Source organism: Apiospora hydei, assembly GCF_038363865.1.
Source record: "Apiospora hydei strain CBS 114990 chromosome Unknown utg000004l_segment0_segment0, whole genome shotgun sequence".
Classification (NCBI taxonomy): domain Eukaryota; kingdom Fungi; phylum Ascomycota; class Sordariomycetes; order Amphisphaeriales; family Apiosporaceae; genus Apiospora; species Apiospora hydei.
Window position 1 is genome coordinate 5,833,139 of NW_027117363.1, and position 21,213 is coordinate 5,854,351.

General features: G+C 53.6%; 8 protein-coding genes across 8 annotated transcripts; 6 read left to right on the top strand and 2 right to left on the bottom strand.

Moving 5' to 3' along the window:
- Positions 1–1,966: 1,966 nt before the first annotated feature.
- On the top strand, positions 1,967–3,947 carry PG997_004355 (Transcriptional repressor tup12; the record flags this gene model as incomplete). Its single annotated transcript, XM_066808670.1, has 5 exons — positions 1,967–2,090; positions 2,159–2,240; positions 2,300–2,376; positions 2,456–3,654; positions 3,717–3,947. The coding sequence occupies 5 exons, from the start codon at positions 1,967–1,969 to the stop codon at positions 3,945–3,947; spliced, it is 1,713 nt and encodes a 570-aa protein (XP_066672288.1).
- Positions 3,948–4,768: 821 nt separating this feature from the next.
- PG997_004356 (uncharacterized protein) lies at positions 4,769–5,810 on the bottom strand (the record flags this gene model as incomplete). Its single annotated transcript, XM_066808671.1, has 2 exons — positions 4,769–5,381; positions 5,485–5,810. 2 exons carry the CDS (start codon positions 5,808–5,810, stop codon positions 4,769–4,771), a joined length of 939 nt encoding a protein of 312 aa, XP_066672289.1.
- A 429-nt stretch (positions 5,811–6,239) lies between these two features.
- PG997_004357 (tRNA methylation protein) lies at positions 6,240–11,321 on the bottom strand (the record flags this gene model as incomplete). Its single annotated transcript, XM_066808672.1, has 13 exons — positions 6,240–6,736; positions 6,801–6,984; positions 7,048–7,266; positions 7,343–7,785; positions 7,839–8,251; positions 8,396–8,700; positions 8,856–9,000; positions 9,060–9,290; positions 9,343–9,983; positions 10,052–10,248; positions 10,305–10,807; positions 10,879–11,142; positions 11,206–11,321. The coding sequence occupies 13 exons, from the start codon at positions 11,319–11,321 to the stop codon at positions 6,240–6,242; spliced, it is 4,158 nt and encodes a 1,385-aa protein (XP_066672290.1).
- Positions 11,322–12,056: 735 nt separating this feature from the next.
- PG997_004358 (uncharacterized protein) lies at positions 12,057–12,812 on the top strand (the record flags this gene model as incomplete). Its single annotated transcript, XM_066808673.1, has 4 exons — positions 12,057–12,188; positions 12,260–12,368; positions 12,446–12,699; positions 12,756–12,812. 4 exons carry the CDS (start codon positions 12,057–12,059, stop codon positions 12,810–12,812), a joined length of 552 nt encoding a protein of 183 aa, XP_066672291.1.
- An 883-nt stretch (positions 12,813–13,695) lies between these two features.
- Positions 13,696–14,136, top strand: PG997_004359 (uncharacterized protein; the record flags this gene model as incomplete). The annotated part of the gene is made up of 1 exon (XM_066808674.1): positions 13,696–14,136. One exon carries the CDS (start codon positions 13,696–13,698, stop codon positions 14,134–14,136), a length of 441 nt encoding a protein of 146 aa, XP_066672292.1.
- A 481-nt stretch (positions 14,137–14,617) lies between these two features.
- PG997_004360 (uncharacterized protein) lies at positions 14,618–14,859 on the top strand (the record flags this gene model as incomplete). Its single annotated transcript, XM_066808675.1, has 2 exons — positions 14,618–14,746; positions 14,797–14,859. The coding sequence occupies 2 exons, from the start codon at positions 14,618–14,620 to the stop codon at positions 14,857–14,859; spliced, it is 192 nt and encodes a 63-aa protein (XP_066672293.1).
- Positions 14,860–15,173: 314 nt separating this feature from the next.
- PG997_004361 (uncharacterized protein) lies at positions 15,174–16,805 on the top strand (the record flags this gene model as incomplete). Its single annotated transcript, XM_066808676.1, has 2 exons — positions 15,174–15,947; positions 16,254–16,805. 2 exons carry the CDS (start codon positions 15,174–15,176, stop codon positions 16,803–16,805), a joined length of 1,326 nt encoding a protein of 441 aa, XP_066672294.1.
- Positions 16,806–18,277: 1,472 nt separating this feature from the next.
- PG997_004362 (uncharacterized protein) lies at positions 18,278–20,629 on the top strand (the record flags this gene model as incomplete). Its single annotated transcript, XM_066808677.1, has 7 exons — positions 18,278–18,534; positions 18,580–18,680; positions 18,741–18,906; positions 18,986–19,128; positions 19,180–19,446; positions 19,502–20,390; positions 20,470–20,629. The coding sequence occupies 7 exons, from the start codon at positions 18,278–18,280 to the stop codon at positions 20,627–20,629; spliced, it is 1,983 nt and encodes a 660-aa protein (XP_066672295.1).
- Positions 20,630–21,213: the final 584 nt, after the last annotated feature.

Here is a 21,213-nt window from a genome sequence, read left to right on the forward strand (position 1 = left end):
TAAAGTCTGATTTGTTGCGTTGTTAATAAATCACGTCTGCCCTCTCCTTCTAGTTTTCTCTCCTCGAATGCTGGAAGCTACGTCGGTCAAAGTCAAAGTCGCAAAGAAGGAGAAATTGCTAAATGTTTGTAGGAGACACCGATCATCTTGTGCCTTTCAGTACTGGTTGTTTGGTGTCCATTGAAACCAAAGACCTTTGCGGATTTCAAACCTCCATTCTCTCACTCTAATCTAACCCCTTTCTCTCTTAACTGGATCAATCCACGCCCAAGTGTACGCGCAGTTATGGTGTAGATGGCAAGATGTCTCGCGAAAAGGTTGCATTACGTTACCCGCCACCCCCCTTGTTCTACACAAGGAACGGCTTCCGTGCAGAGAGTACCTAACGCGGAGTACCTATAGCATGCAAACTGTTGTAGGGATGGGTTAGGTCTGACCAAAACAAGCAACCTGGACGGGAAGATAAAGTACTCAGGCATTTGGTTCGCTCAAACAAGGGTGCCTACATCTCGCGAGATGCACGCTCGCTGCAGGCGCATGGGGGGGGTATGTCGTATCTACCAGCCACAGCTTGCTGCATGGAACTGGGAAGGTATCTGTCGGGGGCAGTTTTCCGGGGGGAAGGTTTGACTTTGGCCCCCGATCATTCACTCGATCCATTCCCACCATGCCGAGAGGAAGAGGCAAAAAGAAAGAAGGATGGATAGAGAGAATAAGAAAGCACTTGTGCATATTGAGCTCACCTCGGGGGCTGTAGGTACATCAGTACCGACCGAGTCTAGCCTAGGTAGGTACGCTGTTCGAGTGCTCCAAGTGTCGCTATATCGCGCGAGCTACTACCTAAAGCACTGGCACTCCCCATCCATTTGAGGCCTGATTCCCTACGCACGCAGGCCAGCACCAGCAGCAGTATCGGGTTTGGACTGGCCAAGGCCCCAAGGCAAGGCAGACAGGTCTGGTAGTATCTACATGCGGCATTGATGGGATGGATTGGATTGATGGAGGGCACTACCTAACCTATGTACCTAAGGTAGATCCACGGTCTTATTAGACGGCCGAGCACAGACCTCGCGTCCCATCATCAACCTTCAAATCGCTTCTCGGCCCAGCTGCCCTAGCCAGTGCCCAGCCAGCAGCTACCCAGCAGCTAACCCAGCAGGCAGCCCCAGAGCGCCCGCTTTTTCTAACCCTCCTAGGCCCATTGGAGAAGGGGCGGTACTGATACTCTGGGTACTGTACCTGCTGTGGGCCGCTGCTAGAGCCAAGGAGCCTAGTCGGCCTGCAGCAAGCACTGGCCGGACCCAGAACAAATCTGGGTAAACTTCTCACTTCTCTGATGTCCCGTTTTCTCTCGATCCTTTTCTCAAAACATCACCGCCCGGTAAAAAGGCTTCAATTCCATCATCGTCCATTCCAATCCCTTCACCCAACCACCCCATCCCCCCAAACGCCGGCCCGTTTTATCTCCGTCGCTCAACGCCCTCCCATCGCCAGTGGCCTATCTCACTGTCATCGGAGGGGACTCTGGGGTCTCTACGTGTCGCATCCACATCCGCCTTGCCTTCTGCCACTTGTCCGTCGCGTCACGACATCCCGGCCCTGCTTCCGTCTTGTCTCTGCACTAGCATCCAGCAACCGACCTCGGCCTTTGCACCATCCATTCTTGTTCAATTCGTCGGAAGTGGTCGACCGACCGAGAGTACGGACTCTACCCCAAGGTAAACAAGCAAAAGAGTGCCTTGCTGATCTCGTCGCAAACCACCAAGACGGCCATTGACAAACCAACAGTACAAAAGTCTGTCCTCGTCCACCTTGCGGCGACCGGCCAGCCCAAATCGACCCGCGACGGCACCCTCGCTTATCCGCGGAGACGCATGCTCGTGCACCGAAAACGCGCCATAGACCCGCCCGCCTTGCCGCCGAACTTCATTGAAACAGGACCTGCGCGACAGCGCCTTCGATCAAGATGTCTATGTATCCCCACCGCGGGCTTCCGCAGAATGCCGCTCCTCGTCTGAACGAGCTCCTGGACCAGATCCGGTCCGAGTTTGATGCCCAGGTTCGGCTCAACGAAGGTTACGAGCAACAGAGTGAGTCCCTTGCCGTGATGAAGGCGCATTGCCATGCTCTATGGGCACCGCACTGACGAGTTATCTAGTCCAGCAACAGGTTCAAGAGGCCCAGCTGGTCCGTGAAAAGGTCTACCAGCTTGAGCAACAGCACATGACCATAAAACAGAAGTGAGTAACACAAACTTGGCATGGACCCTTACGCTTCAGCGCTAATGTACGTACGAAAGATACGAAGAGGAGCTCGTGCATCTGCGCCGCCAGCTGGACCAGGCCCGAGGAGGCGCGCCGCAACAAGGCATGCCCGGTCCGCCTCAGCATGGCCCGCCTCCACCCTCCATCGGGGCAAGCAACAACCTCTTTTCGAGTGTCATGACTGGAGGTAGCCAGACTGGCCTCCCGCCTCAGCCGCCTCCCCAGGAGCAACAAGCACCACCAGGACCCCCTCATCAGATGCAGCCTCCTCCGAGTCTTCAGGGCCCGCCTCCCCCCACCGCCGCCACCATCCCAGCAGCCCCCTTTCGCACAGCCTTACCAGCAGGGACCGGCCCCCAATGGCTTCCCCGGCCAGCCTCCTCAGAGCACCGCTAGTCCCGGACCGGGCGCCAAGCGCGCGATCGGTAGACCACCTACTGGTCCCGCGACCCCGCAGATCAACACCCCTATGCCGTATCCCGGCCCTGGTGCCTCTCCTCAGGTCCAAAACCACCCGACACCTGATCATAGGGGCGGCCCGATGCCTCCCCACCCAGGCCCTGTCGTAAACAATGCCTTGGGGGACCTCGACCCTGACCGTCTCCCGGCGCATGTGAAGAAGACCCGTGACGACTGGTTCGTTATCTTCAACCAGCAGGTTCCGCGCATGCTGGATGTCGACCTTGTGCACACTCTCGACCACCAGAGCGTCGTGTGCTGTGTTCGTTTCAGCCATGACGGTAAATACGTGGCAACCGGATGCAACAGATCTGCGCAAATCTACGATGTCACCACCGGCGAGAAGGTGTGCGTGCTGCAGGATGAGAACGCCGACGTTTCAGGCGATCTGTATATTCGAAGTGTCTGCTTCAGCCCTGACGGCAAGTACCTTGCCACCGGTGCCGAGGACAAGCTTATTCGTGTCTGGGACATCCAGCAGAGGACCATCAGGAATACTTTCTCAGGCCATGAACAAGATATCTACTCGCTCGATTTCTCGCGAGATGGCCGTATTATCGCGTCTGGCAGTGGCGATCGAACAGTACGCCTGTGGGATATCGAGACGGGTGGTTCCTTGATGACTCTCAGTATTGAAGACGGCGTCACCACGGTCGCCATTTCCCCCGATACCAAGTATGTTGCGGCCGGTTCTCTGGACAAGAGTGTACGTGTTTGGGACATTCACGCTGGATACCTGCTGGAGCGCCTTGAAGGGCCTGATGGCCACAAGGACAGTGTCTACTCCGTGGCCTTCTCGCCCAACGGAAGGGACCTGGTCAGTGGTAGTCTGGACAAGACCATCAAGATGTGGGAGCTCTCAGCGCCCAGGAACCCTGCGAACGCGCCAGTCAAGGGCGGTAAATGTGTCAAGACCTTTGAGGGTCATAGGGTAAGTCTCCAACCTATCTGCCACCCCGAACGGCTGAGTGGAGTGATACTAATATCGTGCAGGACTTTGTTCTCTCTGTTGCTCTTACTCCTGACAACAACTGGGTACTGTCTGGCTCCAAGGACCGAGGCGTCCAGTTCTGGGATCCCCGTACTGGGTTCACCCAGCTCATGCTCCAAGGACACAAGAACTCGGTCATCTCTGTCGCGCCGAGCCCAGTTGGCGGCTACTTCGCAACCGGCTCTGGTGACATGAGGGCTCGCATCTGGTCGTACCGATCCCTGGTTGCCTAGAGATACGACCTAGAGATACGACCAAGGTTGGGTATTGCAGGGCATTGAGTAGGACTATGTGGAGCGGGAAGAGATGGCAGGACAGCAGACGACACCGAAAGATGAAGCCATGACGTGGGAAGAGGTGACAGAATATATGGCAGAGGAAGGCGTGAGGGTGAAAGAGGAGGAGCTTTACTGAGCAAGTGCTTATTGGATTCACAACGATTATACCATACTGACGGACGGCCATACGATGTACAGGGGTATTCAGTGTACACCGGACTGGATTTGATACAAATAGCGCCATACGCCTCTGACTAGCCCGCTGCCGTCCGAGAGGCCTGTCTGGTCTACTTGGTACCAATAAGGTGGCGTTTGACTGTTGGAAGGGGCGGCGGAGCTTGAGGGGGCGACGGATGGGTTTGTGACAACTCGTGTCTTGTTTATTTGTGCAGGTGGGAGTACTACAATATAAAGAGAGAGTGTGTGTCCTTCGTAGGCAGGCGTATGGAAGAGGAAGCTACCATTGCGATGCCAACCAAAGGAGTTTACTCTTGCGCGCTGGTTGCGGCCCGCAGAAAGACACCCCTTTTCTTTGCAAAACAAAACAAAACAACACAAAACACATGTTAGCTTAGTCTGTTTTATCCCCTGCACGTATCCCCAAAATTCTCTTAATATACACATAGTTAAACCGTCCTCCCATCGTTAAATGGAAATGCGCCAGTGACATCGTGCAGCACAGTACCATAAGACAAGGAAGGATTTGTACGTGATGAGAGATTCATTAGGTAGGCAGTGTATCCTACTTGCCCATTCTCAATCATCCGACCCTAGCCTCAGAACAGAGAGCTGAACAGGCTATCGAACTCGTCGCCTTTCTTGGACTTTTTCTTTTTCTTCTTTTCCTTTTCTCCCGGTAGTCTCTCTCCGTCTTTGGCTTTTGGTTGCACTGTCGCCGCCCCCTTCCGCCTCTTCTTCTCAGTACTGGCCGCCATCACGTCGCCGCCGACATCGTCCGCGTCCTCCTCTATCGTCAAGACAGCAACCTTTTTCCTCCGTTTGACTTTGTCCGCCCTCTCCTCTTTAGTGGGCGCGTCGCCGGCGTGGACCGAGTCGCGGGAGATGACTTGGCCTACGTCGTCGTCATCAATCCTGGGAGGGACCTGGCGTATGGGCACAGCGGCAGAAGAAGAAGAAGAAGAAGCGAGAGGCGGCACCGTGGTGTCTCTCGTCGCCTTGTTTCCCTTCCCCGTCGTGGTAGCAGGAGAAGAAGTAGAAGTTGCTTCTGGAATAGCAGCGGCCGCTTCCGGCCTCGCGGCGACCTCTTCGGTCTCTGTCGGCGCCTCCCCTACGAAACGTACGCAGGCGCTGTAGAGCTGGGCCAGGGCCCCCGTGAGCACGAGACCCAGCGGCGCGAACTGGTTATCTGCCGCGAGTTGCGAGAATGTTCTTTTGTGTTTCCAGTCAGCTGGAGTTTCTTTTTGTTCATGGCCGGGACGGGGACGGGGACGAGGACGAGGACGACGTCCCGAACGATCTGCTGTTTACTTACAGATAGCACTTGGGCATCAACACATCCCGGAGCCAAAGCGCCCGCACTTCCGCTGGACCGCTGCTGCCATCACCGCCTTGGTTCGTCGTGGTGGTCCGTTTCCGTTTCTTGGGGCGTGCCTTGGCCTGCTGGTCCAGGTCGTCGGCCCATTTGGTCACGTGGCGCCGCAGCATGTTGAAGGAGGCCCACCACGTCGCGACGCGGTGCTGGTTCTTGTTGCGGTGGTTGAAGCCGGCGAGCAGCGTCTGCAGGGGCCGGATGAGCAGCAGTGTGTCATGGTAGATGCTGTTGCTCTCTGCGGCCGGCTGGGGTTTGGATGTGGACATGATGATGTGCGGTTTAGATGTTCCTGGCTTTTTTCACATCATGGTCGATCGACGACAACACAAAACAGGGTATAGATGGAAGTCGTAGATTGACGATGGTGGGTCCGCGGGATCGAAGATGAGGTCCGTCCCTGGTGTTAGTGGATATTGGCCAAATCGAAATAGAATTCTAACAGGTAGGTAAACCGACTTTGAATTCTGAGATTTTCGGATGCGGCAAAGCCGTCGCTAAAGGCCGTTTTAAGTGGAGAACGTCCAAGGACCGGGAAATGAATACTTACTCGTACTGTTGTAGGTAAGCCTAGATATCACCTAGACTAGACATCTTCAATTCCAGGTCTACTAAAATATATTCTTGTCTATCTGCAGACAGACAGACAGATGTATAGTTCTATAGATTTCTAATATAGATTTCCCCATATGTCTCAATCAAGCTGCGGAATCCAGCTCGCACATGGACAGTAGCAGTCCATGCACTCTTGTCTTGTGTCCGACATCGAAGAACCTCTGCAGCTCCTCCTTTACGGCCGGGTGCGACCCAGCAAGCGCCGCCCCCAGAATGACGACACGAGCACATATAGCATACACCTCTGGCTTGGACGCCCACCCCAGAACGCCATCGTCGCGTTCCGCAAGCCGGGTCAAGGTCTGCAGTCCCGACCTCGCCCACTCTACCAACGCCGCGAGCACGGCGCTATCCTCCTTGTATGAAACGCCCCTGAACGCCTCTCTCCACCGCCTCGCCTCGCGGACTTCGTCGATGTAGAGGTTCTGCTCCTCGATCACAAAGAGCGAGTCGTCGAACCGCATGGCCGAAGCAAGCTGCTGCTCGGCCGGCTGCCACTTCCCGAGCACCGTGTCGCTGAGTCGGCTGCACAGGGGGTAGTGGCCCATCATACGACAGGCTACTTGAGTTCGGAACTCGTCTGTAGCGCCGTAGTGCTCCACGAGCCACGCCAGCAGGCGCCGGTTTCCTTCCATGGCGACGACCGATCTCCCCAGGAATGGGCTCCGTTGCCGCGGCCGCAACTTCGCGGATCTCCTCGTCATCGTCGTTGAGGGCGTCGTACAGAGCCAGTAGCCACGGTAGGTGAGCATCGTGCTTGCTATCGAACTTGACATGTCTGGAAAAGGCCCCGAGTGAAAGAGCCGCGGCCATGCGATTATCGAATGTCTAAGAGGTAGTGAGCATTAGGACAATATCATATCGAGGAGGGTTTGGTTGCTGAATACTCACGTTGTCAGCAAGTCCAGCACGGCTCATCATTTCACCCCAAGACCTCATCCATTGCTGCGTGTCTTCCCCTACAGCCTCTCCAGAACTGACAACGACAGCGGCCAGTATAGGCCCGCTGCCTTCCACAATGGCATCTGCCAGGCCCGGGTTCATTGGTTTGGCTTGCAAGTCAGCCCAAAGTGCCGATATGTCCGCCTTGGAAGGCACCAAGTCCCCTTGCTGGGATGAGAGTAGCACATCCAGATGTTTTGTGACGACCCCCAGAGCAAGTGTACGAAGCTCCGATTCAGCTGACTCCATGCATGCCGAAATGCACAGTGTCACAAGGCGTGCAGAAATCTCCACATTGCCCATCAGAGGCGCCTCGTATGCGAGTAGCGTCTCCAGTGTCACAGGCGACGTTGACGTCGCCAGCCACCAGCCCGTCTAGCCTCAGCGCTTTGGGGCTCTCCGCACCGCTTGCCACTTGGCGTATGTCGAAGTCGGCGACACACTGCGCATGTTTCGACCCTAATAGAGCAGAGCCGATTCTTGCTCTGGAATTATTGTTGAATCCTGAAAGTACAGTTGGCCGGATGAGCCCTGAAAGTTCGGTCTCCCCAGGCTGCGCTGGAATATCCAGAGAGTTAACTATGGTAACGGTTTCGAAATAAACCGCGCGAGCCTCTGCACAGACATGAAGGCTGTTGTTCGCATGTCCTACTTCTTCCAAGACTTCCGGCAATACTTTGAGATGTACTACCAACTGTCGGTTAGTTTCTGGGTTGGAGTATGCATAAGGGAGAACTTACGTTGTAGTTGCTCAGGCATGACATCCCGCAGCCGCTCGAGTAGGAACTTGAAGGTAAGGAGTGTGCCATGCAGTCGATTAGCAGAAAAGTGTGACTCGCTCAGCAAATCCCGAATATGTTGAATCCAGTCCGGCTTAAGCAAGAACGAGCAGAGTGTGCGAGCGGCGATCTCCCTAACATGCCAAAAGCGGCTATCAAGATAGGATGCTACGAGACCGAAAAGGGTGTCCTTGAACTCTTCCGGGGGCCAGCTCGTCGAATTATGTCCAGCGCGGGGAACACCGACTCGGCTGTAACGACGACGCCCTGCGGCGTTGTGGTGGATGGTTGGCCCAACTCGAGGAGGTTCACTATCACTGCCGGGAGGTCCTTGTACTTGTGCCACGCGATTCTCGTTGTGCGTCCATCCCAACCTGCTTCCATGGAGGATTTGCTCTCGTTGGTGCCGAACAAGCAATCGATGAGACTTCGCAGAAGAATGAGGCCGCAGTTCCGGATGGCCCATCTGCTCTTGTTAGCTGGGTGTATTGGCAGGAACAAAAGCGGTCAAAACGTACACTTCGGATCTCAGACTGGTCGCTGCCAGCTGCAACGATTCTGTTAGATACGGCTCTGCTCGCTTGCTGAGGTAGGAGCTCTTAAAGATGTCCTTGATACAATTCAGTGCATGGACCTGTGGCAGATTCGAGCCATCTGTCTGAGAAATCAACGCAGGTTCCTTGGCAATGCTGCGCAATTTCTCCATGACGGCGGTGAATGAAGGGTTTTCTGCATTGGCTGAAAGAATGCCCACAATGAGAGCCGGTATACCTGCTGATCTCCTTGTCGTAGACGCTTGCGAATATATGCAATGGATGGCGCCCTATACGTATCAGTACTTACATTCAGTACATACATGAAGCGCCCAGGAGACGAGCATGCTTACCTTATACCATTCATCCAGGAGAGTCTCGCCCCCTTTTCAGATGCGGAGTAGTGCCTCACTTGCTGGCAACAGCTGGTGAAAGTGTGAGTTACGGTGGAAAATGCACCCCGATGCCGCAGATTCGATAGTTCGTCAAAGGTCAGGTTGCCTATAGCATCAAAAGTCTTGCTATCCGGGGCGAGCAAGCCAGGTTTGCCCTGAAATGGTGCATTGTTGGCAATGGCCCGGAGTAAGTTACTAAGACCATTCGGTTAGCGATGGCACGACATGCAATCCTATCAATGCGCAAGACCAACCTCGATTCGTGGACAGCACGGAAACTGTAACTGAGCAAGTCTTTGGTGTCCAGGCCATCCACTTCCTCGAGCTCTTCTGGAAGATGACCTTCTGGCGAATCATCGCACAATACGTGCCTGACAAGCTGCCAGACTCGGTCACAACATTTCAAACAGCGAGTTTGTAACGTTTCCAGAGCCTGAAGATCTTCCTGTGTGTACTTCGTCTTGGACAGTGCCTCCCAGATATACCTGTATTCGTTTTAGCAGTGACCTCAGACATTGGGCAGCTTTCTCTACTGACCGCAATGCAGCAAACCCTCCATGGACCGGTGTCTGAAGTACCGCTGCAGCCAGGTCCTTTTCGGCCGACGAAAGTCTTGTTTCCAGGTCATCGACCACCTTAGCCGGGATAAGCAGCTTATCTTCCACTGTCGTGGCCCATTGGCACGACAGTTTGTAAAGCCGGGCAACACCATCCGAGTGATCAGCTCTCGACGTCCTACTGGCGAGTGCATTGGCTTGCCGACAGAACTCGTCAAGCTCTGAAACGAAGGACTGAGGAAGACCGCGAATGGGAGTATCCGCCGACGAGTCCTTGCTGATAAGCGATAGCGTTGCTACAAAGGACGATGCCGTTTCTCTAACATCGTCGAAAGGATCCATAATCAGGTCCAGTACAGCTCGTAGCCACGTTGTATCTAGGAGAGGAAAAGCCGACTCTGTCTGGTCCCCTTTTGGTAGGTCTCCCTGAAGTACCCCCGAGTTCAAGACGAACTCCATTGCTTTCAAGGACGTAATGTGACGTTGGTAGGATGAGGTAGGCACCAGTTCGTCTTTGAGGAAGCCAATATACCAATTCACGAAATCCACGTGCTCTTTTGTCAATGCAGCAATTTCAGCTGCCGACATGCCCTTTTTGGAAGTCTTCTTCATGGCCCGCTCCTTTTCTTTTGGAGAGATGCAATAGCTCCCATGATTCGCTTTATCATATTCCGTGAATGGCCGAGTACATCGTATCGAAACTTTGCGTCAGTATCGGCATGGAAAGCTGGCAAATGTTTACGGAGCAGATCAAGTGACGATACTGCGTGCGGCCTGGAGGTAGAAGGCGACGCAATGAGAATTGATACTGCAGAAGAACGCGCTTCGTGCGATGAGTGACAGAGGATGTCTTCTAGAACATTGGCCGCGAGTTGGGAGTCGGAGTCTGAAGCTGTCAGCAAGCAAAATTCGAGTAAAGGACAAGATATCAGGGCTTCATACCATCACTGGGCTCACCGACGGCACCGACTTTCTTCCCTGCCTCTAGTGTCGCAAGCCAGAGGATCGAGTCCAGGCCGAGATCACTGCGATCCTCTGACGTAAGATTCTGCAAGGAGAATAGGAGGTCCAAATATTTCATGGCCTGGTCATGGTCTGATTTGAAGATTGGCATGAGCACATATAGCTTAACGACCTCAAAATATTCGACGTTTGCAGCTAGCCCCTGACGCAGGAACCTGTGCCAGGCATCCGGGTGAAATCTCCGTTCACCTGCCTCATCCCATGGACACGTGAATATAGTTACGAGGAGTTTTCCAGCTATGGGCCAGACATATTGCAACTCCATCCAGTCGAAAATCTTGGCGATGAAACTCTCCCAGTTGACAGTCAAACTGCGATCGTTCCGGTGCACATCTCGGTATATGTCTAGGACAGCAGGCAGGTAAAGGAGCTTCTTCTGCAGAAAATGGTCCAAGGCTGTCATGGCGGACTTCACCGCCGGCCTTGTGGATTGCAAAGTCATCATTTCAACCGTGTCGGTTAGTATTCTGGATTTGATAGCGCCTCCGAGGACGGGGTCGGGGTTTTTGTGATGGCGATGTTCAGGACATCCAAAACCATGCGCATGGCGCGATGCTGGTCTTGCTCGTTCCATTCGACGAAGAAGTCGAACAGGTCGATCGAAGTCTTTTCGGCAAAGGCGAAATGGTTCAGTTCACTGGAGCCGGACTTGGAGCACTGCTCGACAAAGCCGCAGAGTTTGGCGCAGGCATTGCCCGAAGACTGCTTGGGCTTGGATGCGATGTCGAGGAGTCCGCGAAAGACATGCCGGGCCAACCTACCACTTTGTATGAGCAAAAGCCGCGCAAACTACATGGGCAGCGGGGGGTGAAGAACCTACGCAGCATGAACGTCAAGAGGTTGCCCTTCAATGAATGTAGCCGCATGCTTAGGGTTGAAAGACGGCTGCCCCAAGTCCGGGAAGCAATTTGCAGTTGCTTCGTCAATGGCTGCCATATTGGCCGTGGTTGAAGGAAGGTCGATATGAAATCAGCCCCAGTCACTTATATAAGTTTGTCTCGTTATGTGTGGGTGGTTACGATGAGCCTCCCCATCCTACTAGGGGTGTGCACGATAGGTAGATCCAAAGACGTCCGTCCCCGTAGTCTGAGCAAATGGGCGGATGAATCAGAGCCAAGATTCCGACTGCCCGTTTCCGCTCAGTTGCAGAGGGGAATACACGATTTCCAATGGTTCCCGACTCAAGTGAGGGCGTAGGAAAACTCGGATTGGGTATACATAAAAGTAAATTTATTTGTAGTATCCCTCACAATAAACGGTCTTGGCAGACCTGGAGCCCTGGAGGGCAAGCGCCCATCAAATCAGATCGGCTGCTGCCAAAGTGGCAAGTGGGGCACTTTGGACTTTGGAGGCATTGAATCAAGCACTTGAGGTACGTACCGGTGGTGGTGGGTGGCCCCCTGCAGCGCACGAGCCACCCAAGCGTCTGTCCAGTCGCGGCGTCGGCGCTCGAGGTAAGGGAAGGTTAGCAATTTTTTTGTTCAGTCAGTGGGCAATTACTTCAAACCTCTCTCGGTGCCCGGGCTGATAGTAGATGCGACATCATCGTCATCACACGATCCTGAACCACAACCCACTTGGCCGACCCCAACCAACCAAACTCCTAACTGGCAGTCTCATAATCTATTCTCTATTCTGTACTTTCTCCTTTCTCTTTGTTACTCACCCGCAATGTCTATCTGGGACCTCTTGACCGGACGCAAGTCCTCGTCCGAACAGCAGCCACCCTCACCCACATCCACCGACACAGCGCCCACAACTACCTTCACGCCACCGCCCTTCAACCCGACAGAAGCAGATGGCGTCGACTCCTTCCTGAAGAGCTCCGCCTTCGCCGACCCCTCCCTACTGCACCCCTCGCCGGCCTTAACAAGGAAAGCTTAGAGTACCTGACCTTGGAGGACTCGGCCTTGACGGATCTGCCCGGTGCCCAGACGGCCATTCCCTCCCGCGGCTTTAGCGACGACCTCTGCTACGGAACCGGTATCACATACCTGGCTGCACTGTCATTAGGAGGAGCTTGGGGCTTGCAGGAGGGTCTGCGCCGATCAGCCGGCCAGCCCCCAAGTTGCGCCTCAACTCGGTTCTCAACGCCGTCACGCGCCGGGGTCCCTTCTTGGGTAACTCGGCTGGTGTCGTCGCCATCACATACAACTGCTTCAACTCCGGCATTGGCTACTTCCGGGGCAAACACGACTCCGCAAACACTGTGGCAGCTGGCGCATTGAGTGGTATGCTCTTCAAGAGCACAAAAGGACTGCGACCCATGATGATTTCGGGCGCAGTCGTCGGTTCCGTAGCTGGCGCCTGGGCTGTGAGTCCTCCCCCTTTCAAAAGACCTATACCCTCTCAATTCTAACGCTTTCCTAGGTGGCAACACGAGTTTTCTTTGCTGGAGTCGACGAACAGCACGAACGCCATCTATAGGTTCATCCTTAGCATTGGCTGCTTCTAGACTAGGATCTGCCGCATTTTCTGCGGCGTCCCGAATGCTAAAATAATGTATGTACGATACAAGGGCTGGTACACCAAGACCTGCCCCTACGATATAATCAGCACGACATCGATGGTATAGGATCATCCTCCTCGGTGTCATTTCATGTTGGTCGCATAGCGATGGATTAAGTATTTCTCCCCTCTGGCTGAACGTTGTTGTATATTAGATGGGCAAAACGCATAGATTACAATCCACGGCAGTGGGTTGCGGAGTGGTAGGCGTTCTAGTCAGCATACGGGGTGGATGGATGGCAATCGATTTTACTACGATTTGAACCGATTCTGCTTTCTGATGACCCTGTTGCACCCCTGGTCGTGCTTACAGTTCGTCCACTGGCTTCGCGTAGAAAGCACGCCTGAGTAGGTATTCTTAACGCAAGAACTACCGGTAGAATAGCCGTGTACTTAAATAACAATCTGCGAAGTACGTAGCACCTACTACCTGCTAGAATAGGCCCCCAAAATGTGCTCCTATCAATGTGACCTCAGTATTTGGCAACATGAGTCGGCACAGTGTTACTAGCGACAAGGGGATACTTGAGGAAGTAGGTATCAACGGGGCAAGTACATATAGCAGGAACAAGAAATAGCTAGCAACGGCATAGCCATTGCCTGAAGATGGAATCAAGGTGGGTGGTTGCTCGGTTACCCTGCCTCAGGTAATCCGTATGTGCTTCATCAAGCAAGCAGCGGGTTTGTTTCTAGCAAGTTCCAGGCAGGTAGTTACCGGACTATATATGGCCTGAATCGTTTGTTTTTCGCAGTGTGCCGAAGTAACAGTTTCACCTTTTCACAATATCGCTGAACGAACACCATGGCATCGCTTACAGCTTCCCAGCTGAAGAGAGATCTCATCGACTACCGCATTCGATGCTGGTTGGCAAATGCGACGTACACCAAGGACTCACCATTGGCGGCATTCTCATTCGATCACATTGGACAGCAATCAAGTCAAGACCCTAAGGTTATGTTTATTTCCACCAACAACCCCGACTGGTATCTACGAGTGACCCTGTACGATGAGCTCCAGAACGATGAGGCCCTTGACTCCTTGACAAAACAACAACTTGAAGACACCCGTCACAGCTTTAGCAACACGATTCAACAGGATACTGAGCTTGTCGTGGCACTCGATATCCTCTTGGACGAAGGTATCGAGGAGTTGAGCATTTGCGGGCTCTGGGACTTGGAACTACTGGCTGGGCTGGGCCGCACAGAGAAGGTTGGTTGTACTGATTATTTGCGATGGATGTGATGCCTTCCTCGGCTTGCTGACCGATGGCTTCAATAGATTCGTCTTCTTGCCGAATACGAGTTGACTGTCGGAAACCATGAGGATAAGTTTCCTACGCCTACTTGGTCGTAGAAGGATGGAAACAACGGCTCTTAATCGCAATGGATGGGGTTGGCTTGACGACGATGGTTTGCATTCAGCAGATTGCCTTGCCTTATAAGTTGGTAGATCACTGAATCGAGGAGATTGTTGCCTTAAGTGCACTGCTTAGGTACATACCTATCAATATATCTTGTGTTCCACCGCATGGCAACTGCGACCTTGATTGTTGCTTCCTTGACCTACTAAAATCCACAACCAACATATCGCTACTTGGCATTTCTCAACCTCAACTTCACCAATTATCGTTGACAAGAATCGCAATCCTGACGGCACCAAACTCGACGACGAGAAAGAAGAAAAGCTATAAAAAAAAAAAGAAACCTCAAGTCACTCGGTTACGATGTGTCTTCCCTGCTGGCCCGTCAAGGACATCACTCTCGAGGACGATCCTCCAGCCCGGCGGCAGAGACTCTTTCAATATGTGTGGGATGCTGACAAGCGGGAATGGGTGCCTACCTTTGGCCATCGTGTAAGTTATATGAAGTTTTCTCAACTTCACCTCATCATACATAAGCCCAGGCCGTGGGCAGATGCAGCTTGTGGAGCGAAGACGTGTGTGACTCGCTTGTGGATGCCTCGTAGATGACCCCCAGAAGGCGGCAGGTAACAGTGGGATATGTCATCTCAAAGGGCCCAACAGACCAATATTGCTTCCTATCGCGTTGTTGCAGCTGAAGAACCCAGTGGAAGCACAGTGGGCCCCCTTCTGTATTTTGATCCTCTCCCTCACCTGCCCCTTGCCTCTACATCTTACCTTGCACATCCAACAAATTTGTCGGGTCTCGTCCTCGTTCCTTTCCTTGTTCCTGATCGCAGACGATCTCCAGACGAAAACACCATAATCTTCTCGACACCAAATCTCATCCCCCCAAATTCAACAATCTTGTTCGTTTGCAATGGGTGCCGGATCGCAACCCTCCGAGAAGAAGGCGATGAAGGCCACGGTCGAGGATGAGATCCCGGTACGCCAGCCGGCCCCGAAGCCCCGAGAGAGCCAGCAGGCCGGACAATGGCCGGCCCAGTCGGCCCAGCAGCAGCCCGGAGAGAGCAGCAGCTCCGGCCTCCAGAGCGCCGGTCCGGGTTTCAACCACCGGGTGACCAACACTCCCGAGGGCCTCCGGGTCAACGGCATCAACCCCTCATTCGGACAGCAGGCAAGCATTCACCAGATTCCAGGACGCCATAATTGTATTCACCCTCACTATGGCCCCACTTTGGCTTTTCCCTTTTCTTATAATAAGCTCCCAGGCCTCCCCAACATCGGCGATCCTTCCTTCTCCAACGCAACCTTCCTCCAGAACCACAACCTGCACCACCACAACAACAACTTCGGCGTCAGTGGTCTGCCTTTCTTCACCAACACTCGTTATCTCTCACCCTTTGTAAGAAACCCTTCTTCATTCATCATCGCCAACATGGCCGCCGACTATGGTACTGGTAGCATGCCCAACACGGGTCAGCATTTCCAGCCTCCTGTCCCTGACACCACCTACGGTCCAATTCCCCATGTTTACCACCCGCGCTCCGACAACAGTCATCGCGTCGTCACGGTCGGTACTGCCATGCCTGGTTTCAATCACTCTGCCACCTGTGCTTGCCATGTCCAGATGGGTGCCATGCCCCAGGTTGTGCACCAGGTTGCTGGCTATCCACACAACCACTTTGTTCCGGTTCATGCAAGTCATTGCTCATCCTCAAATCGTCGCATTCACCCTTGCATCACCACACATTGTTACATGAAAAGTTGGGATCGAATGAGCTGGTGTCGGTGGCTCACTCGATTCCTTCCATCCCCCACATTCTCGCCATCTCATATCAGCCCCATCTGCTTCTCACGCACCTCGCACCTGCTTCTCATTTGTTCATCTGATGACTGCAGGTTATTTTCTTGTTGCCGCAGTGTCTAACGCTTTGGTCATGCTCATGCCCACCATTTCAAGATCAAACATATGCTAACCTGATACTTGATTGAATAGGTCGCTCCTGGCGTTTCCACTGCCCCTTTCGCTGTCGGCGCTGGCATGGGCTACCCGTCCCAGCCAACCATTGTCCAGGCAGGTCATGCCGTTCAGCCTATCGGCGGTGCTGGAGGTCCGCCCTTCTTCGCCCATGGTGCGGCCGGTCCTTCTGGCCAGCCCGTTCTGGCCCAGCCTGCCATGATGCCTGGAGGCATGCCAGCTGGCGGTCCGGGAATGGCTGTTCCTGTCAGCGGCCAGGGCCCAGTCTTTATAGGTAATGGTGCCCCCTGGCGTTCCTGGTTTTATCCCCCTGGCGCTCTACCTGATATCATGGGGGTTGGCAAGACTGTCGCCGAGACCCAGGCTGAGACGTTGCAGTCCGGCCATGATCAGGGTGCCTTGGAGCCCCAGGATTTCAAGCCTGCCGACGACGATCCGTCTCGCATGTACTTCTGTCGTGAGCTTGATGGAAACTGGATTCTGCGAAACCGGTACACTCTGGACAACATCCCGATTCGCTGGTATGTCACCACCAATGGGGTCTTCTATGCAGTCCGCCTTGAGGACTAAAGGCCTTTGTCCTTCGGTAAGTGATTTGACAATCAAAAGGAAACTGCACTTCTGACGCTAGGTGAACAGACACTCTCGATATTCTGGTTCTCGCTAGCCTCTGGTTTCGGTTCCCTGATTTTGTCCCGACGTCAAGACCTCGGTGACTCCTGCGATATCTGCCTCGGCGATTTCTATTCGGCATTGCGACATTTTCCTATTCCTTCTTCTGTACATGGTGAGTGAATATTGACATTATGCCCCGACGACAAGGCCATGCTAACAACCACAGATACCCCGAGGAGGGTTCTGGTCATTACCATGGCCCGAAGATAACCACCGACCATTCATTCATGACGTTTGTCATTTGTAAGTGAAATGCATACACAACAAAGAGTGTTGGACGGAAGCAACTAACATGCGTGTATAGCAGGGGCATTCCATACGCCTACATATGGATCCCTGAACTTCGACTCAACAGAAGGCATGCGAGCAATCGGAGGACGATGGAAAGATTGGTTGGAATGGTTATACTTCGGTGGCGACACATGATGAACCCTCCTCCTTTGCGTTGCGTTTCATTTGATTTCCCTTTATGGCGTTTCTCTGTCTCCATGCCGAAGTGACAAGGTCGTCAATCACATTAGCAGTGGGACATCTCACTGCTATATTCCCAGCACGGGAATAGTGATGGCCCTTGGCCTGTTGATGGCTAAGGGTAGACGTACCGTAACATGTCACTTGGCGATATGGACACATCAGAATCATGCCTTGCATTTTCTTTCCCTTTTCCTTACACCTTCGTGCAGTCTGCCCCATAATAGGGGTGAGGGTACATTTCGCAATAACCCTTATTTGCCTCTCGGACAAACATGATGTGCACTCACACTTTCTTTCCTAGCTTACATAGTCTCCTTCTTCCTTGTCGAATAGGAGAACAATGACATCATTCCTGTATTCTTTCCGCGTGAATGTGAAACTGCACTTTTAGTGTTGGAGAAGTTGAGACGCTGGACCAAAGACATAGGCCTTGTCAAAACGAGCGTTAGGTTATATGTCGGTAACCTCAGGTTGTTAGATGAAGTTCCTCCGGCTATAGCGGATATAGCGATAACACCAACAAGGGCCCCCCCTGAAGTGGCCTCTGCGGGGTTGCAATGACCTGCTCTTTCTGGAAAGCGCCGACCAATCCCGTCTCCAACACGTGCTGCATTGCTTATCTTCGAGAGGTTGCTTTCAGGAACAGCCTGCATATAACACTGTTTAGACGTAATGTGTACATACAGTGTTTACCAAGGATACAGGGTAAGGCGGGAGTGACGCTCAGCTGGGACGGGAGAAGAGGGGGGCGGTGATCTTTTCTTTACGTTGCCTTAAATAAAAAACTTTCCTGGCAAATGCTTGGCCCCTCCAATCCGGTTCTTCTTGTTCGTCCGGTTCCCTCGTGAATACCAAAGTGACCCGTGTTACTAGCGTACCGCCGTAAGACCAGTATGAGGCACTTCGGCAGTCTTCTCTTGGGCTTGGCGGTCGGCGCTCCCAGCTGTCTTGCTTGTGGCGGTTGTTACGGCCCGACCAGCCACGTCGAGCACGTTCGCCACGTCAAGAGAATCCAGCCCGGCGCACCCAACGCGACGTACGGCCCTACCAGGGCTTTAGAATGGGGCCAAGTGAACTTTCTTCACACGGTATGGTCTGCCCCCAAGGTCCTGGAGCGAGGAAGGACAAGAGAAGGATATGCTGACGAGTGGTACAGACCGATACACACGGTTGGCTGGAAGGCCACCTGAAAGAGGGGAAACTATGGCGCCGACTGGGGCGACGTCGTCTCCTTCACGAACCATCTGAAGCACCAGGCCGGTAACATGGGCGTCGACTTGCTTTTAGTCGATACCGGTTAGTCAACCTGGCCAAATTTGCAAAAGCAAGAAGCCAGCGAAACCTAATTCTAGACAGGCGACCTCCACGACGGAAACGGATTGTCCGACGCCACCACCCCGGACGCCGAGATCTCCATGAAGATATTCGAGAGGCTCACCTACGACCTCTTGACCATCGGCAACCATGAACTATACCTTGCCGAAGTGGCCTACCAGACCTTCGATGGGATCGCCAAGCTATGGTGAGCGATGAACCCAGCTGGAAACCATTGGTTGATAGGTATTGTTGGATCACGGACGCCAATGCTAATGTGCGAATAGGGGTGACAAATACTTGACTTCCAACGTGCAGATCCTCAACCCCAGCACCAACAAATTCGAGTACATTGGCAAGCAGTACAAGTACTTCACCACGCAACATGGCCTTCGGATCATGGCGTTTGGCATCCTCTTCGACTTCACAGGTTAGTGCTCCTCATATCACAGCCGCTGTATCCGGAGGCTAAAGGTGGCAGGAAACACAAACGTCACCATGGTCACCAAAGCAAAGGAGATGGTTACCCAGGGTTGGTTCAAGCAGGCCCTCAACTCCACAGAGCCAGTCGACATGTTCTTGTTGCTCGGTCACAACGCAGTGAGGTCGTCGATGGGCGGCACTTTCGGCATCATTCATGACGCAATCCGCCAAGCTCACCCACGTACCCCTATCCAGGTCTTTGGCGGGCACACTCACATTCGTGATTTTGCGGTGCTGGATGAGAGTAGCACTGCTCTCGAGTCAGGTTTGCCGTCCTTTTGCCTCGGTTTTCCCGATGTGTGTTCTGACAATATTCACAGGCCGGTACTGTGAGACTCTGGGCTGGGTATCGATGAGCGGGTTTAGCAAGTCCAACAGTGCCTGGGCCGGCATCTCCCCCAACCCTCGGGGCGTGCCAAATCCTACCCGCAAAGCCACTGCCAACTCTACGTCTCCGTTCGTGTACTCGCGGAGATACCTGGACTGGAATCGTGGCACCTTCGAGTTCCATGCGGTGGGCAAACAAGACGACAAGGAATTCGACTACAACAGTGGTCTGACAACCACGGCCGAAATCACGAAATACCGCAGCCAGCTGAACCTGGCCGAGGTATATGGCTGCACGCCCAAGGATTATTGTATGACATGCGCGCCGTTTGATAGCCCCGACAGCATCTTCCCCTTGCTGTCGCAAGCACTGGCCGAAGTCGTCATCAACGAGACGAGAAAGGACATCCCGCGCTATCTCATCTCAAACACTGGCGGGATTCGGTTCGATATGCACAAAGGTCCCTTCACATACGATGACTTCTTCATCGTATCGCCGTTCCGTGACGCCCTGCTCTACATCCCCGAAGTGCCCTGCAGCAAGGCGGCTGCACTCCTCGACAAGCTGAACAAGGCCGGCGCCAGCCAGAAGCGCAATGTCGGATCCATGCGCGTGGAGCGCGACATCTGCGTCGACCCCATCGTCGCGCCTATCATGGCCAGGGACGAGCCCGGCCACGACCACGCTTTTGGCGCCGTCACAAGGCGCCAGGTAGCCGACCTGGTACCCGGATACACCACGTCGGACGATTTCGGGACCGACGGCGACGATACCACGCACAGTCGAATCCCCAGCTATAGCATCCCTGACTACTTCCAGGGGGCGGCGGGCTTCGGGGCCGAAGGCTGCACCGGAACCGCCGATGTGGTGTTTGTCGACTTGTGAGCAACCCGTCCTATAATTTTTAGGCCGTTTACTCCCTTCCTAAGCAGGACATGCAACGCTAACAAAGAGTCGCAGCATCGAAAAGGACGTGTTGGCCATCCTCGGCTCGGACTATAGCAGCAGCGATGTCACCTACTACATCAGCTCCAACTACACGACGCAAGACTACTTGCCGCAGTTCGTCAAGCAGTCGGATATGTTCCAGGCCGGTCTGCCCAACTGCACCATTGCCTAAAGTAGTTGGCTTTTCACGAGAGGAGAAGGGATGACACTATATAATAATCAGACAATCCCACCAGAAGATTGAACGAGACTCCCAAGCTTCAAGGCCAAATGACCCTCCCAATTCTGAAAATGCACCATGCCCTATTATATCTTCTCGGATGGGGCGTTTCGTGCTGATAGGTGCATTTTCCAATCCCTTCCCGTTCCGTGCTATTCGGTCTTGGCTCCGTTCCCAAGCGGGATGGCACCTGGCCAAGACAGGCATCCTACCTCTCCTGCATGGAGAAACCGCTGCAATACTCTCCACCGGTGTTATGGCGCGGTAGAGTGAGTATACACTGCCCCGTGAACAAGCATCGTAAACGTGTAGTTTTCATTTGGGGTTCCCCAAGCCATGATTCCGGCGTTCTGCAACCACTACCGAGCCAAGCCTCCCAGGAAGGGCGCCAAGTTGCCATACTTGCATCAAATAGAGGTTCTGATTGGGGGGATTTTCCAACAACACACTTTCTTCTATTTTCGTCCACTTGGGCGTCCCCTCCTATCCCACATGAGTAGATGCGGCTGTTGCCGACCAGGGATATCTAGCCTAGA